This window comes from Patagioenas fasciata, chromosome 1 (genome assembly GCF_037038585.1).
Source record: "Patagioenas fasciata isolate bPatFas1 chromosome 1, bPatFas1.hap1, whole genome shotgun sequence".
Taxonomy (NCBI): domain Eukaryota; kingdom Metazoa; phylum Chordata; class Aves; order Columbiformes; family Columbidae; genus Patagioenas; species Patagioenas fasciata.
In genome coordinates, this window is record NC_092520.1 from 136,302,932 (window position 1) to 136,321,802 (window position 18,871).

Sequence of the window (18,871 nt, forward strand, 5' to 3'; positions counted from 1 at the left end):
AAATTTTGAAATGTTGCAATGTTAATGTTAGTGGATACTGCTGTTGCACTCCTCCCTTACACAGTTGCTAAATTTAATAGTTTATCAAACAATTACTGCACTTCACACATCGTACCCATTGTGCTTTCTCATGCCTGTTGGCTTTCCCGCCTTGAATTTGTATTTCTAATATTCTTAGATTAAAGGTCACTTTTCCGAAGTGGTATACGAATTATAAATAGAGGTCAGCTGGTTGTTAGATGCGGCTAAATTGCTTATTAGATGTCATTAATACAAGCCAAAAATATTTGAAAAAATGTAAGCTTGTAGTCAATCTTTGAATATAGAAGACTGCTACGTACATAAGTATTTAGTGGATCTAAGGGATATCCTGCAAGTTACACTAAATATCAGAATTTTTTTTTTTTGAATGCTCATTTGGTTCACCTTTCAGAAAATTCTGTTCTTGCTGTGCTCGCTTTTTAAAACTTTTTGAAGCTTATGAGAAGGGATACATTGAAACAGTGATAAAAGTTGGCAAGTCATACCTGTGTGGCAGTAACTGTTAGTTTTTTTTGGTTTTTGGGTTTTTTTAAGCAGGAAATTGCTACTAATACTTGCATCAGAAGTATCTTTTATTTTTAAATATAGCCTTTTTTCTTTATCATAACCTGAGGAAATGACTGTCAACTTCAGGGTCAGAGATCACGTTAAAATATTTTTTCATTATCACCTACTTTATATTTATCAGTTCCTAAAACGGTTTTGCATAAATGTTTTTAAGATGAATGTTGATTTAGACAGTTTATTTTTTGTAGAACAAGAATCTCTTTTAAGTACTTGAAATTTTTGTTTGAAGAACCTTCAAGAGCAGTAGTGTACGAGCAAGTGATGCTCCTTTGATGGCCTCCTTCTGGATTAATTTTTTCTACCACTGGGGGGAGCAGAAGACTGTCACAGGCTTCAGGGAATGGAATATGGGCATTTGTCTTCTATTTCAGAAGATTGGGGTCTTAGTACTGAGCTGTGGGAGACTGTGGATCCTTCATGTCTGGCACATGCTTGAAAATCTCCTTTACAGTGAACAAAATTACTAGACAATCAGGTTCCCTGGTTGCTTTTTTTTTCTGAAGAGTTACACTGGATTAAACATGAAGTGTATTTTAGAAAAGGAAGGGAAGAAAATAGTCTCTATGTTATTATTAGTAGTAGTATGAAGAATAGATTGTGACTGATGTTGTCTTAAGTAAAGTGCTAAAATACTTCTCTGCAACTTTTTGTTGCAACTGTGCCTATTGGCAAGCTCCCTCTCAGCATGAGATTGTAATGTGAATAACTGCATCATCTGGATTGGCATTTAGTTTGCTTTATTTAACAGAAGGTGCTGTACCTGAGCAATGTATATATTTTTTTTAAAAATGACCATGCACATCGCTGTTACTTTAACAAACATTTGTTTTAAAGCTGGTCTTATAGAAGTAAATCTAAAAATACTGTTTCCTTTTTCTAAAATCCTTGGAAAGGAAGCAACTATTTCAATTTCATTGGTTCTTTTCCTTTGAAATGCATACAGTCAAAGACTGTATACATGTAGGGTACTATAAACATGTTATTCTAGAAAGACTAGCAACTCTAAATGCTGGCTGTTTATCCCCAAACTTATTTAAGGTTCTCTGTCGTTGCATATATGTCACAGTAACTGAGAAAAAGTGTCCCATGAGCTGTTGAGGCCTGGCCTTCCCTGCTGGACTGGTAAAGTTCATGCTGCATGGCAGGTTCTGCCATGTATCTTTAACCTGCTGGATGTTTGGGGCAGAACAAGACAATCTAGTTACAAGCGAAGGTTGCGCTTTCTCTTTGGAAAAACTTGTTCTGCCTGTTCTGCCAACAGCAAGCAGTCAAAATTCATTAACGTTTTTGTTCATGGGGTATAGACCTTAAACTAAGCAGAGCAAGCTTAAAGAAATGCTGGAGCAACACATCAGTGCTTTCAACCATAGATTTTTTTTTTTTTAATAGAATCACAAAATGGTTTGGGTTAGAAGTGACCTCTGGAGATCATCTAGTCCAACCCACCTGCAATTCCGTGGCTATAGCAGAAACAACAGAAAGCCAGCCAATAGGTCCTGGAACATAGTGGTAACATGGATTTGGTCACAACCAGGTTGAGTGATGTCTTTTCTGTGGGTTCATTTATTGTTCCACCTCTTCTTTCTTACTTTGGCAGATAGAAGCAGTCCAAAAACCCCTCCCCCTCACTTTTATTTTAATAGAACATTCAGTTGCAAGTCATTTTCTGACTGGTGTTTGAAACAGCTATGGATTAATCTAGGAATGTAAACATTAAAAAAAAAAAATTCAGCCTTTTATTCTGAGAATCCTGTAACATAAGCAATATTCTTCTACTTATATTATATACATGTAATGAAAAAGCAAGTGTTGCTCTTCATGAAATCTCAAGATTTAAATAGAGCTTGTCCATGTTACTATGAACAGCTAGACATTTGAGACTTCTGTTCAGGGGAGCTTGACTGTCATTTAAAAACAAGTAACTCTCATGCATGTTTACACTTGTCTGTTAGTATCCACACAATGTAGTCCATGTCATCTGTTACTCAACAGCTGCAAGAGTCTGCTTGAGAAATTCCTTCAGTAAGTAGAGAGACTTTTCCTGTTCTGTGTTAGGTGGGAATTATTACAGTCCCTTCCTTTAGAGAGTTTCATGGTCTGGTGCAGATCAGCAGCTTGTGATTTTTTTTCCTTTGCAAGGAAATAGGTACCTCTTCGCTACTTAAGTGAGTTCCATGGGCAAGTCCATGGAACCAGACAATATCCATCTGAGGGTGCTGAGTGAGCTGGCAGACGTCACTGTGAGACTCTTTGTCAGCGTGGATAACCCTAATGACTAAAAAAAGACAAACAATACTGTTTTCAAAAGAAAAGCAAGAAAGAGAATCCATGGAACCAAACACTAGTCAGCTTTACCTGGAAATATTATGGAGCAAATTGTCACAGAAACTATTTATAGGGTTGTGAAGGGCTGGAAGGTAGTTGGAAACAGCCAGCATGGGTGTATCAAGGAAAAATCTTGCTTGACCAATCTCACTACCCTCTACAATGACTGCCTTTTCAAGTGAAGGGAAGAACACTGGAAGCAACTTAACTTTAGCAAGGCTTTTTATGCAGTTTCAGCATGTTTCTTGTATCCAAACACGGGCGTATGATGGATTGGATTAATGGATTACAAGGTGGGTGAAAAATTGGTTGCACCATTGGGCTTAAGGAGTAACAATCAATAATTTGAAATTTTAAACGAGTGGCTGTTTAAAATAAATCTTTATTGGAGTTGATACTGGGGCTGAAACTATTTTAGCACTCATCAGCAAGTTGCACATTGAGGCAGAATGCACCCTCAGCAAGTTCCTGGATAACACCACCCTTGGGAGGAGGGATTGGTATGCTGGAGGGCATGGTGGCCATTCATAGGGACATCAGCAAACTGGAGGAGTGAGCTGACTGGAACATGCTGAAATTCAGCAAGGTGGATGTGCAGGTGGGGGAGCAGCATCCTGGAAAATGGCCTGGGGGGTCCTAGTGGACAGAAAGCTCAATGTCAGTGTTATGCTGTAAAGGTGATGAAGGCTAATCACAGATTGAGCTGCCTTAGCAAGAGTGGTGAATATTCATCTCAGTTCATCACTTTTGAGACTACCTCTGGAATATTGTGTCCAGTTTTGGTCACATCAGTATGAGAGAGAGAGAGACAAACGTGAGTGAGTCCAGCACTAACGTGGTTATGGGGCCAGGACATGTGATGTACAAGAAAAGGCTGAAGGGGAGTGGTGTGTTTATCCTGGAGAAGACAAAAGCAGGGACAGAACTGTGGTCTTTCGTTACCTTTATCGGCTTTATAGAGGAGACAGACTCTCCTCAGAAGTGCACAGACAGGACAAGAGGTAATTGTCGTAAATTGCAATAAAGTACATTTTAACAGGCTAAAATAAAAATAATTAATAATGGGGGGGAGGGAACGGAGGAGAAGCTGTTGAGCACAGGAATCATGGAATCATCATTCTTGAGGATTTTTGAAACTCAACTGGACAAGGGCCTTCGCAACCTGATGCAGTATTGAATTTCTCTCTGAGTGGGAGGTTGAACTTGATGACCACCAGGGATCTTGTCCAACTTACATTTTTGTATGAGTCTTATTTATATGGAAAACCTTTTTGACTGAAGGTCAAAGGAGAGCACTTAGCCTGAGACTGTCCGTAAGACAGCCTGTTGTATTCATCAGAAACACATTCCCCAAAACAGATGTCTGAAGACCTTAGTGATAACATGAATATAAACCCCTAAATTCTGTGGAAAATGTAGGTAAGGTTGCCATGTGATATCTGTTTGCATGTGCCCAGAGCAATTTTATTTTCCCCTGCTCCTTTGACCCAGTTATGTTGTTTTGTCTTTATATTGGCTTGACTGGAAAACAAAATAAATTTTCTTCTTACTTGTAAATAGCAAATTAGGTTTACTGGAACAGTCCGTAACTCTCTAGGATAGTATGCTCAACCGTGACAATTTGTGACCATTTGCCCTACTCTGATTTAGATTTTCAGGATTAATCTCAGTTGTCTTCCATTTTTATGATATTAAGTTATTTGTTTAAAATTATAATGCTTTGGCACTAGGTGCTGTCTCAGTTTGCAAGCCGTTTGGAAGTGGGGAGTTAGGTTTTTGCTATGGAGTAACTATTTTCATTTTTTACTGAAATTGAAAACTCTAAAATAGCAGAAAGTTGGTGTAATTTAATACTTAATTTTTCTCTCATTCAAAATTAGCCCATACCTGATGGTGAGCTACCATGTCTCAAGCCTGGTAGTTCTTCTTGCTTCCAACTGCTTTGGTCCTGCTTGTCTTTGTCTTCAAACATCATGCGCTAATGCTTTATCAAATCTTAAGTCTCAAATCAGAGCTGGAGGCTATTAATGAAACTTAGATTCTTCTGGAGATAGCACAGCTCTTACAAAGAGAAGCATTAATGCCATGGAACTAGCAGAGGGGATTAATTACTTCTATGAAGCTCAGTGTATGCTATCAAAAAAGCAGGAAAAGATTGCCAAGTTAATTTCAAGCAGTGTGTCAATTTTGTACATGAAACATGCGAACAAGTGAGAAAAGAGAAGTATAATCTAGTTTTGACCCCTTAAAATGTGACTGATGGTAAAACTCTTCAGTTTTGCAACTGATTTCTCGATTGTTAATTTTTGACTTCAAGTCTCCATACCTCCCTGGAAACACCTCTGCTCAGGTTTTGCACTCCAGACTTTTGCCATGGAAAGTGTGACAGGTGAAATATTTTCAAAATAGCTCACTTACCTTAAGGGTTAGCACTTGTGGATTTTGAAGCCAACCGCTTTCTGACAAAAGAAAAGTTACACAATCACACGCGTTAACAAGACCAGCCTCATTTTAAAACTTTATTTCCAGTTACGTATCTTGGGCAACTTATATGTTTGTTCTACCTTCAGGTGTCATTTACTTTCCTGGGGTGTTTTATCTATGCAGCTTAAAATCATCTTTATGTGGTGTAGTCTTGTCCTACCTCATATTGCTTGTCCAGGTGAGGTTTATTCCTGTAATCTTCTCTCAGAGTGGATGGTCATGTTGGTAAACTTTTATTTTTGTTCTACTTTAAAGTAATAGATGTAACTAATTATCATAGGTACGTTAAACATATTCTGATTCTTCTGTCTTTTGACATTTCTCAGATTACAGACTCATTAGGAAAGGGACAAAAAAACCAGTCGGAAGTGCAAACTTCATGTTTTACCATAGAAGTAGCCAGTGTACACAGGTAGAGATCTCAGGTTAGAACTATCTGCATGCATACAGGATGCCATTCATATTCTTGTCTGTTTTTTAACAGATATTTTCTTAGTTAGGGCTACCACCTTACGTTTGTGCTCTTGAGTTTTGTTTACACCTTTGTTGCTCCTTTCTATTGGCTATCCATTTCTTTCTGTATGAAACTAATCTATTTGTTGCATTTTATCAAACATAGCTCACATCTGATGATGCCTCTTGGCTTTGTCACCAGCAGACTTCATTACATGTTTCTTTCTTTTTAGTTACTAAGAAAAATGGTAATTTTAAGTTAGTCCTCGGAACAGGATTGCTTTTTGGAAGTGGTGTTCTGTGCGTCAGTTGGTTCCTGGTTTTGCACTTAGCAGCTTCTCTTGGACCAGTTTCCTCCCTGCCCCAGTGGCATCGTGTTCCCGTGCATTTATTTCTGTTAATTAATTCTGCCTCCCAGCTCCTGTGGTCGACACTGTTCAAGCTGAAAGCTGATGAATAATATTACTCAGCTTTTGGTCCCCACCTTGACTAACTCCTGTTTTTAACCTCTTTCTGACTGCATGCCAGTTTCAGGCTCTCTTTTCCAGTCCTTAATCTTTCTATCAAAAGAGTGGTTTTAGCATCTAACTCGTGTTGCCATTTCTTTATTTGAAGGCCTGTGTATACTCTGTGGTTTGTTCCTCTATGCTTTCCTTAATCTTACTCATGCTGGATCATCTTTAAAAAGTAGTGATGTATCTTGTGAGTTTGGAACCTTATGCTGCAAGATTTTTCTCTTTATAGGTGATAGATAATTTCACTAATAACAACGTCAAAAAAAATGAGGCCTCTTCCATACTGAGAGGCTTGTGCTGCCTTCAGTCTGGTTGACTGAAGGCAGTACTTTCCCACACAGTGCTAATTCAGAGCTGGTCAGTAAGGAACAGCATTACTGACCGGCTCTGAGTTAGCACACTGTTGGTTCAGCACTGTTAAAAATCTGTGGGCTGTCATATATAAAGATGTGTGACATTAAGTTGATTAGTTAAAATAATCTTTGAAGCTTATGATTTTCATATGAAAGATCTCTAAATTTGAGGGTTTGTAGAAGACCCCAGCCAGTCCTGCAACTGCAACTCTAGTTTTACTTCTGTAAAAGTGAATGTTATATATTATGCAATTTATTCATGTTATTCATCACCTTTTTGCTTTATATTTTTAAAGTAGAGTCCATGTTTTTTTTCTTTACTGTGTTGAAAATTCCCTCAGTACCTTTGTTATGGTCATTCCTTTCCTTTCTGTACTGTTCACTGTGTGTGTAGCTTCACATCCTGCACTAGTAGTTTGGATGCAGCCAGTTCAGTATCAAAGCTCCTGATCTTAGCACACAAGGATTACATTTTTGCTGATTATTATTTTTTCTTTCAATCCAGTTACCTAGTTTTTTATTCCCAATGGAATTAGGCAAGTGCTTTCTGAGGATCTTAGATTAGAGTCCATTGTGCTTCCAAGTACTCCCTGCAACTGAGACAAGTGATGCAGGGTAAGAGAAAGGATAATGGAGCAAATGTTGGGGCTGGAGGAGGTCAAGAGAGTGAGAAAGGTGGCCCAGCTGAGGGCCACTGCATGGAATTGAGAGCTTCTTGGCTGGATTATCCCTGTAGAGAGGTGCCTGGTGCTTCCGTGCTCTGTGCTAGTCTTTACTCTTCCCCTCAAACTCTGGGAGTGTTTTATTAATATTGCTGCAATAAATAACAACTTTGCAAGTTGAAAGTTAATAGAAGAATGTATTTAGATAACATAGCCAGCATGTGTTCTTTTTCACTTTTTTTTTTTTTGATTGTAATATTTTGTCTAGCCCCAGGATGTGCTCTTACAAATCTTTGCTATTAGCTCCTGTTGAAACTTAATACTGTTGTTAAATGTTTTGTCTTCCGTCATTTAGAGGTAGAGATTTTTTTTTTGGTAGAAAAGAGTCAATAATTTGGAGCTGCAGTAACATTTCATAAGTATGTGACATCACTCTGGTATCAGCTTTCTCGGAGGCCAGCAATCCTGACAGCCAAGTTGCTTTTTCTCTGGGTCAGGGCTGTGCAGTACTCACTGGGGAGCAGCTTCCAAGAGAAAAGGGCTGTACCTCACATCCTTATGTGGTTTTTGTTATTTGTGTGTCAAGCTTTTGGTAAAGAATGAATTTCCCCGGAGACTGGTGAGTAATTCTTATGCATTTTAACAACTCTTTTTCTTGAGACATAAAGCATTTCCTTCTTCTTTGGAAAAACACTTTTTTTTTTTTTAATCCAGCATTCAATAACTCACAATATATGCAAAGTAACACACAATATTTATAGCATTCAAGTTAAGATTTTAAACGGAATCCTAATTTTAGGTAGAAATCAAATGTTTACTGATGTATTACTTACTGTAACTGTGTATAATTTCCAAGATTTTTATTCAGACATGCTTGTCTGCAGGATCACATGTCTAAGAGACAGAATGTAGCAGGAATTTGAGCTTTTTTAATTAGCTTGCAACACTGAATGGAAAGCACTCTCCAAATAGACATTTCTAAGTTACCTTATTCTAATATACAGCTCATACAGTAATGTTAGTAGATGACCATCTTTCAAATGTTATTTGGGGGGCTGTATATGTATGTAGGGAAGGACAAAATAGAAAAACAGATGCATTTCCAGTCGGTGTGTCTATATCATCTGCCGAGATGTATGTTTATTTCTATGTGAATGTCATATATTGAGCTGCAAAATCTGTCAACATAAAAATTATGGGGGGGGGGGGGGGGGAACCACAAAACTGTATCTGGTTGTAGCTTAAGTTTTAAATAACTGAAATACACTTTAGTTTTCACTTCTTGGTTATCTGTCTTCTCATCACAGAAGAAATATAAAACATATGCCTTCTTTTCTCCTCGCTAGTACGTAAAGGTCTAATTGTAAAAGTGCTGCAATACTATGACATTCAGAAATCTTGGCAGATTCCAATTCTGAAAATGTTTTTATTTTAATATGCTGCTAATCTTCCATATTATAGCTAGAAAATTACAGCACACCTATTCATACAGGGGTATTCTGCAAGGGAAGCCCAGGGTTTTGCTTTGTCACTTTGGTGTTTTCTTTAAGGATGACAAGTCTTGATCAATGAATACTTATTCATCTGTTTGAAGATTCTGGGAAGTAGTGAAACTCATCTTAGTAAAAGATAGATATTGATTTCCAGCAGGAAATTATTTCCAGACTGAATTTAGATGGTCTGAATCAGAACTGTAGGTATCTACATGGATTTAATATGCTGGCTTTCAGAAGCCTGTGCTTAGGATAATTTCATTAATGTGTCAGCTGACAATTTTTATGACACAGTAGTGTAGTGATGGTATATTGCAGATAAGGAATTGATATAATATATCAATTATGTGTTATGTGGTTTATGTGATATGGCAGATTACTATTAGCATAAAAGTTCCTTTATAGCTCTGAATCTCTGTGTAGGTGATTGGCTTCCAACCCAGAACTAAAAGCTATGAGCTGTGGCAAATGCTTTTGAAGTTATATTGTCACGAATAAAACTATTTTCTACATCAGTATAGTTTCCAAATAAATTTTAATGTTGAATTTAGATAAATTTTGATGTTTCATTTTAGTGAGATGTTTGTCATACCTACATGGCTTTTTTTTTAAGCTTGATAAGTTAAATTTTATTACCGGTTTTATCGTATTTATTTAGTGTAATTTGGTCTTAGCTGAAATAGTTTTTTATATGCATATAACATATCAGTGTTACATACTGATATAACGTATCAGTCTGTCTTCAAAGACAGTTAAAGTGTGTTGTGCCTTTTGATATAGGTAAACCTTATTGAATATACTATTAGATGGGAAGGAATAGAGAAGATATACACAAAAATGAGGTGCTGGTAGCATTTTACATTAGGAGTCATATAAGTTGAATGACACAAATAGCTATTTTCCTGTTCTGTTGACTGGAATTTAGGATTGTGTGTAACTTCTAATTTCCTGCTTTTCTTTACCAAAAGAAAACGTGCAGCTATACTCTTAAATTAATCATTATAACTTGCTTAAATCCTTTCCAGGAAAAAAAAGGGGGGGGGGGGAGGGAATGGGGAGTGGAATGAGAGAGGCCTTTCTTAAAAATAGGTCTAAAGATACTTATTACATTGGTTAACTTTATCACATAATCATTAATATGAAACTTTCTGGTTTTACTGGTTAACTGAAGAGAGCCATAGTTAGTTTGAATTAGTGTGGTGATGGCTGGAATTTTCCAGTTACTTTTTCCCGCCTATAGAAGTAACAGTCTTGCTCGTAAGTTTCCTATTCTCTTGAAGGATTAGTGGTTTTGTTGTTGTTTGTTTGTCGTGTGTGTTTTTGTTGCTTTTTAAAGGAGAAAAGGATATAGTTTATATATGAGCATGTGTTTTGTAAAACCTTAGAGTATATATTGATTGAAATGTGTGACTGCCGAGCTAAAAGAGGAAAGTATTGATGTGTTTAAAGGTGTATGTCACCAAGCCAAGTCATTGAAAGACGCTTCTGGCTTTGGTTCTGAACTGAGCGAGATATATCAGTCTGCCTGTTTTACTGGGGGAAAGGAAGGTGGGGAGGGGAGTTATGTATGTTTTTTCTAGTATTGAAATTCCTATCTAAATAATATGATCCCTTAACCAATGCAAACTGTAAACATTCAGCGTGATCTGTATTTTCCCTTATTTGGCTTTAGAAACAAATTTCCTTCTTGAAAAGAGTGAAAGCTATCATTCTGCTGAAATATTCACAAGATTAAAGTGTGGTGTTTATTTTGGTACGTGGAGAGAGGAAGGAGAGAATTTCTGATTTCATCTGAACAGTGAAATAGTTTAGAGCAATGATGACTGAACAGATTCTTTACCTCAAAATACCTTCTGCCTAATGAGGAAAAGTATGAACAGCATTCATGGCAAGGCATTACCACTTGTTCACACTTGCTTTTGGTGAAGCTGATGAATTTATTGCTTGACCTTAAAATGTTATTAGATTTGCCTCATAGTGATCTGTTTTCATCTTGTAGAATTTTTTTTTTTTTTTTTTCAAAATTCGGAAAACACTTACTTCATGAAGACCACACTTGCTTCTGAAAAAAACATACTATGGGATCAAACTTTTAACTTAGCATTAAATCATTAAAAACTTAGTTATGTTCAGTGCCAGTCATTTTCAGGGTTGGAACTATACAAGTAATAGAATAAATTTTATGAGTTTATCTTCCAGTACCTTTTTGGCTTCTGCTTTTTCTGCTCCTTTAAATTGCATGAAGTAGTTAGAATTGTTTGATTTGGATGGTTTCGCCTCAAATATCACCAGGGAAAGGACATGAGAGAGGAGACCATGGCAAGCTGTTTTGCTGATGTGTCATTGGCAGAGTATTTTCAGACTCCCTGCCTGAGGCAGCCAGGGAATAGGAGCAAATTGAATGCTAGCACACCGTGCAGTTGACGGACATCAGCAAACTTCCCAGCCTAACGGCCAGACTTCCCATATTCATACTCCATGGAGGAGTTATTCAAGTGGCATTTTGTTTTCAACATGCAAGACTGCTTTTGTGCAGATTTTTCATGTGGAATGAGAAGTCACTGGTGAACTATATTTTTTTTCCAGCCTTCCTCTGTTAAAATTCTTGAGTCTTGCTTTGAGTCTCAAGTGGGATAGAAGGATATTTAATAATATTCACAAATAGTAGTTAATTCTAACCAGTGAAGACCTGGGTTATGGTGTTGCCATTTTTAAAGTTGGCATTGATTTGTGATCTCTCAATTCTTATTGAATAGTCAGTCCTAAACATGATACAGAAAGGCTGCGTCTTCAAATTAGGTTTTTATTGTTTTGTCTACCATTGGAGTAACGTTATTGTACATACAGATCTAGACAGTAAACAGTAAAGAGTAAACAGTAACCTGTTTTAGATATTTTATTAGTGTGTCAATCAGAGCAGACATAAACAATAACAGGCTGATGAGGAGTTAGAGCTGATCTGTGATAACCTGTTCTGTGATCTGCACTGTGCCTGAATCTTTAGTGGACACCAGGAATGTGGGTTCAAGCAAACAAACAAGCCAACAGTGCGCTTTTCTGCCAGCAAGAACCAAGGGTCTTTTTACTGCAACATCTAGGTGTTCAAGTTTTGTTGGTTGGTTGGTTGGTTGGTTGGTTGGTTGGTTGGTTGGTTGGTTTTGTAGCTGTTGTTGGTTTGGGGGTTATTTTTGTTTGGCTTGTTAGTTTGGTTCTTTGGTTTTTTTTTTTCTTTGTAACACTGCTAAAATATTGTGTTACTGTCAACCTGCTGGCTGTAAATGTATATCTAACCCCCCACACTGCATAGCAAGGAGAGGAGGTAAACCCACATAGAGGCTGGATACTGATAAAGAATGCTAGGAAACCATGGGCAGCAGAAGAAAACCATGCTGTAACAATTTAATGTCAGAAAGCACATGACATGTAGAGCTGTACTGAGTAGCTGGTGATATATAAAAATTCTGCATAGCATAATTATTCTATAGATCTGGAACATCTATAAAATTGCTGACTCTGGAAACTTTTTCTGAAACATACTGAAAAAACATGTTGGTTTTTTTTTTTGTTGCTTTTTTTTTACAAATACTCTGTTTTATAATCTTGAAGTGTAGTCTAAATTCTGCTTTTCTGATAAAAATGTGTAATCCAGAAATAACAAAATGAGGGAAGGTGTTTTCCCTTCTGGGTTTTGTGTGAAAATTCACTGCCTAGCAAATCTCTGCCTTATATTAGTGTTTGCTAGTGGTAGAAGAAATGAGTAATACTCCATATGGTAAACTGCAGTTAATGTATCTTCTTGGATATTATTATAAATTTATATAAATATAAAAATATTTAAAGTTATTTAAATTTAAAATTATTAAAATTATCCTTTAAAATTATTTCTAAAGCCAAATTCAACATGAGAAAAACTTTAACCAGTTCCCAAAGTACTAGATTTTTTTTTTCTTGTCATTTGAAAATTCCATTGAAATTACTTTGAGTGTGATGTCTGCCATCCAAGTGTTCTTTTGTCCCTGACCTCTTGCTCTGACACAAGTGAAACTGATTTGCCATTTTTACATAAGGTGTTTCTTCATGAAATGAGTCTTCACCAGGATATTTTTTTTCGTTACCATGTAGTTACACTCTTAAATGTCTAGTACAGATGAGCTATTCTGACATGAAAAATATCACTTGCACCAATTTGAGGCTGTTGTCAAAAAGGCCAGTTCCATCACCCCTCACTTCACCCCGTGCTGTGAGCCCGCAGGAAGTTTAGTGCCTTGTAAAAAATTCATTTCCTGTTGCATAAACTGGGTCACTGTGTGACTGCTTGAGCACTGGTACCAGCACAAGAGCAAAGGATGGACTGGACTTGTCATTCTGGAGCAGGTAGACATTTTCTCGAAGGAGTTTTAAGAGTGTAGACCTGGCTTTAAACAATAGACATGGACCTGCACACAGAGCATACCTGCACAGATGACAGGTGTTGGGCTGGTGGGCTGGGTACATGTTCTTGCTGTGCAACATCCCTGTATGTGGCCTTACTGTGCCACTGAAGCTGAGCTTGATAGCCTGCACTGCTTCTATCCCAGTTACAGGTTGAGGGTAAAACCTCAAAATACTTCAGTGTTACAGCGGCACCTGCGTTATATAAATTTCAGTGTTTTGTGGCAGGTATGTGTATGTGTGCGCTTCACATCAGAAAATTCTGGCTCTTGAGATTAAAACTCAAGAAGTTGTCACTGATGCTGTTAGCATTTTATTACTCAATATGTGAGAGAGCAGCCTACCAGAGTTAGCCAAAAATGACTTGCGTGTAGACTTTGAATGGCATGACACAATTCTAGCAGCTTGGAATCTCACGACAGCTTGAAAAAAACACCTGTGAAAGGCAACAGCTCCCAGCTTCTGACTGTCACTGAGCTAAGAATTTAATGCAAGAAAATACTGACAAGGTTATCAGGGGCATAATGTCTATTCAAGAGAAGGTATTGTCCCACAGTTTTTTTTCCACTGCTGCAGTTAACCTATAAGTGTAAGTGGAAGAGACAACCTGCTGTGCCACTTTCTGAAGGTGTATCATAGAATCATAGAATGGTTTTGGTTGGAAGGAACCTTGGAGATCATCTAGTTCCACACCCCTGCCATGGGCAGAAACACCTTCCACTAGACCAGGTTGCTCGAAGTCCCACTTGAACACTTCCAGGGATGGAGCATCCACAGCTTCACTGGGCAGCCTGTTCCAATGTCTCACCACCCTCATGGCAAAGAATGTATTCATTATCTCTAATCTAAATCTACCCTCTCTCAGTTTAAAGCCATTACCCCTTGTCCTATCACTACATGACATTGTAAAAAGCCCCTCAGTTTTCTTGTAGGCCTCCTTAAGGTATGGGAAGGCTGCTGTAAGGTCTCCCCAGAGCCTTCTCCAGGATGAACAACACCGAGTCTCTCTACCTGTCTTCACAGGAGAAGTGTTTCAGCCTCCTCTGGACCCGCTCAAGCAGGTCCATGTATTTCTTAAACTGGGAGCCCCAGAACTGGATACAGGACTCCAGCTGGGGTCCCACAGGATTAGAGTAGAGGGGCAGAATCACCTCCCTCAACCTGTGGGCCACACTTCTTTTGATGCAGCCCAAAATACAGTTGGCCTGAGCTGCAAGTGCACATTGACAGCTTCTATTCAGTTTTTCATCCACCAGTATCCCCAAGTCCTTCTCTGCAGAGCTGCTGTCAATCCACTCATCATTCAGCCTGTATCCATGTTTGGGGTTGCCCTTACACAGGTGCAAGACCTTGCACTTAGTCTTAATGAACTTCATAAGATATGTGGGGCATGTGTTGCTGAATCATCAATAGCTCTTGATAAAAATTAAGTATTCTTTCAGTTGTGTTGTTGTATTAGGATACAGTTGTGAGGGTCAGGATGTAAAACTGATAGACTGAAATGTAATATCTTTTTGCCTTGAGTGTTTCCTGCATAGCCATCAAATCTGCTGACAGTCCATTTTGTGAATAAACTGTAGTTGTTCCTTTGCATTCATGAAAGAAGTGGATGATGCAGAACAGACTGTGTAGGTGTTGAAACAGAAGATGTGAAAATGCCAGGGGAGGCAGCGAAGAAGTGCTTTTGTCAAATGGAAATTTCCAGACTTCTGGAGGTAAAGGTTGGCTTAGACCAGAGCAACAGGCATCAAAGTGATTGACAATCTACATATAAGCAGTGAGTGGTAAATGTAAACTCTTGATCAGGTGGGGTGCTAAAATTTTATCTGGTAAAGTGAATAATGATATAACCTACTACCTGAGTGACCTTGTTCTTATTATACTTATTTTGACCAATTCACCTTTTAAAATGCCTGAATGCATTAAAACACATTCTAAGCGGTAAATCATTTTTTCAGTATAGTACAGCCATTTCCTAAAAGAAAATGCCTTAAATAGTTCATTTGATTTTACTCATCATATAGAATTTTCTTTCATTTACTTCAAAAGGCCAAGTTGTTTTAATCTACAGAGAAAGTATATTGTAATTACTTTACATCTATGCCACTTCCTTATGGAATGATGAGTAGCAGTATTGCTGAAGTTGTCAGAAGTTGTTGCTGCTACTTCAGAAATCTGTCTAAATTGTGGTGTTAATTTGTTTCATGTGAACTTCAGCATTGAGATGGGAGTAGCTAAAACACTATTTAAAGGAAGCATTACTTAATCGTGTGTTCAGGTTGACTTGCTTTTTTTGCTATTTGTAGTCTGGTTCTAAAATAAATTTATCATTAGTTTTTACTGTGAATAATCTTTATATAGAAGCATCTTTTTAACTACTTTTTCTTTCTCAGTATTTTTAACTAAGTTGGCATCACCCGTTATCTAGCCTTGGACGTTTTCCTTTGACCACAGCCTCAAAATGCTCCCACACTTACATTTCGTGCTTGGTAACAGAGGAATGGTGCCAGTCTCCAGTTCCCACCTGTAATTTGGCTCTGCCTGTTTCCATGTCATGTTTTTCAGCCCTTTTTTTTGTTATATAAAACTATGGGCTTCCAGTTGCTTTTTGGTCATATGCATCAAAGCAAGGAATTAACACTGGAGACTAATAGCATTAAACAGCACAGAAGACAGATTCAACACTTAAAAGGCTGGTTTTGCTAATTGCTGACAGGTATTCTTAGCACCAGCAATTAGGCACAGGCAGACACTTAACCCTGAGAGAGTTGAACTCGCTATAGGAGCATGAGAGCCATCGTGGTAAATCAGATGGTGGGTCCATCTGGCCTGGCGTTCTCTCCATGGGAAGGACTTGTCCCAATGTTTAAGAGGAAGCTGTGAGAGGAATTAACACGTCAAAATGTGATGCTTAGAAACTCTTCAGTATTTTTTTTGTGGTTAGTATTATGGATTTTTTTCTGAAAAGCAGCATTTACAGCTTCATTCTTGAGGCCTGCCTAAATTTTAGAAATACTTGAAGCTGATGAGATGAAGAATAGTAGGAAATGATGAATTTAAAAGCAGAGAATAGAGAGGAAATGTGATCTCTTTGCAGTGAGGTCACTTCTCGGGGTTTCCCACAAACCTGATTGGTGTCCACACCTAGATTAAAATATGCTATATCTCCTTCAGGTTCTCTAGTCTGAAATACAAGCAAATCAACATTAAATGCAAACATGAACATTAAGCATGGATGTTGCAAGAAAAACATGTATTTTAAAGGATGTATGCAGAAAAAATCCTGCAATAATTTCTAATCTATTTGTGATTTTGAAAAAAAAATCTCAAACCGCTTTTATTTGTTGCTGACATTTCAGTCTTTTGGAGCCTTTTAAACCAACTTGCTGCTCTTCCTCTAAGGGAACAATATTATTATTTTTCTGAAATGATAAGCTGCTGAAGCTGAGCCCGAATGGACTGAAGGAAACAGGAGAGCTGCGCCCTCGGACCTTGGAGATGACAGCTGACACGTTCAGCGTTCCAGTTCAGTGCCATGCTTTATACCCCCTGTGTCTCTGTACTTGAACTTTACGTCATAAGCAATGAATTTTTTTAATAGAGTTTGTACTCTTTTGTCTGAAATGAATGGCAGGCCCACACATGGTGCAAGCTTCAATTAATTATCCTCTGGGGTCTGGTGCACATATTTGCATATGTTCTATCAGTGGACCACCAAGATTATTCAATTAAATTCTTACAATGGCTTTAAGAAGAGCAGTGATTAAAGTAGTAGTGATGACTGTTCATTTACAGATTTTTTTTTATATATAAATTTTGGTTTCTATTCTTATTTCTTGCAAAATAGGATGTATTGTGAGGGCAAGTCTAAAATACAGGATGTGTCTGGATTGGTACCACAATGAAAACTGATTCAAAAGTGGACGCACCAACATTTCAGCTGCTTTCTTCTGTCAAATTGTTGAAAGAAGTATTTCCAAGCATTTCCCAGGTGATAATGGTATTTATTTTGCAGAACCTTGCAAGACCAATTTCCTCTTTCAACAGACTGAGGAAGTATCTGGTTATGACCTAGTATATTCTGATATACATGTCTGATAAGTCTGGCTTTCTTTTACAAGTTCTACGGGGTTATTAATAGAAGTGTGGTGTTGTTTAATAAAAATGGCTGTTGACTAGAGATGGAAGTTTCCCAGCTCTCACGACATTGGGAAAGTGATCAAGAAATTATGAAAGTCATGTAATTATCTGATGACAATGTTATGTTGCTACACTTGGCGTAACCTTGGCTAACATAAAAACAATTATTTGCTTCATAGAAAATGAATGTTGTGATTCACATAATTTTTAAAAAATACAACTAACCAACCAAAAAAACTCCAAACCCAAACCAGGGTAATCGCAAATAATGGCAGATGAGATAAGAGAAAGATATCCGTAGAAATCTGGCCTAAGGTTAGAAAACTCTTAAGAGAAGTAAGGTATTTAATTACTTCTGTTAATGGATATCAGATTTTGATCCTGTTTGTGAATCAACACAGTGTGATTTCACCAAATGTGTCATGAAATCTGCTGTTGAATTTGATCTAGTAAGTTACTGAAATTACATTTTTTAATATATTTTTATATATGCATGTAACCTTCGTTACTCTAATATTTAAGCAGTTTTACTTCTTTGCATTTCTACAGCAGAAATTTAATTGAACGATTGACTGGTGCTGTAACTCCTGCAATTATTCTTCAAAGGCTGTTGCTGCTGTAATTAGTTTGAGACTAAACTAAACAAGATTCTGAGTTGTATGATACAAGAGTGAAAAAAAAAATACCAAGTCATATCTTTCAACAAAGAGCAAACAGTCTTCAGTGAAGATAGTTCACAGTTGATGTCTAAGGAGACCAACAATGGAAGCAAAGCGAAATGTGGGTTTTGAGGGGGTTATTGCAGTAATAGGTAATTGTATGCTGTTATACAAGGATGGAAAGTAGGGAGGGGAAGAAGGCGTGACAGTGAAAGCATTGGAATCATTGCGCACAGAGAGTGGAAAACTGGGGAAAGAACTACATACACAGTTATTCATTTTGTGGTCCTTTGGTTTGTTAACTGGGAGAGAGGAAGAGGCAGAGATAAGGCTTTTAAGTGCTAAATGTTGAAAATGGAAATGTAATGCAGTAGATGAGGAGCATATACTCATAGTAGGCTCTTTTTGTCTACAGCTTAAGAGCAAAAGAAAATAAAACCCACCAAACAAAAAAACCCACCCACGTTCAGCATAATATGGTGAAAACTGGGATGAAAAGAAATCTGATACATAGTGTATGTGGGGCAGAACAGCTCATCAGTAAGAGAACTATAAATAGTGGGCTGTGGTAGCAATTTACTAAATACCTAGATTTTGTGAACAGGAACTGCTGGCTGTTCTGAAACACTTGTTTTGTATTTGAGAATGATCTAAGCTGTTTGAAAAGACTGCAGTGGTAACGCTTTGTAGGATTTATAATTTTTGTTAGCAAATGCACAACTGTTTCCAAATGAAACCCAAAGTGGT

The 18,871-nt window shown here is 37.5% G+C and overlaps 1 protein-coding gene across 20 annotated transcripts in view; it reads left to right on the top strand.

The window, feature by feature from the left end:
- PLEKHA5 (pleckstrin homology domain containing A5) overlaps positions 1-18,871 on the top strand; it is a 174,246-nt gene that overhangs the window by 69,519 nt on the left and 85,856 nt on the right. The window contains exon 1 of one of the 20 annotated variants that reach the window (XM_071815583.1): positions 7,943-8,020. The exons of the other annotated variants lie outside the window; for them this stretch is intronic. Coding sequence (XP_071671684.1) covers positions 8,001-8,020 — 20 coding nt within the window. The 5' untranslated portion in view covers positions 7,943-8,000. Of the gene's footprint in view, positions 1-7,942; positions 8,021-18,871 lie in introns of those variants that run through there. 20 annotated transcript variants of the gene reach the window in all.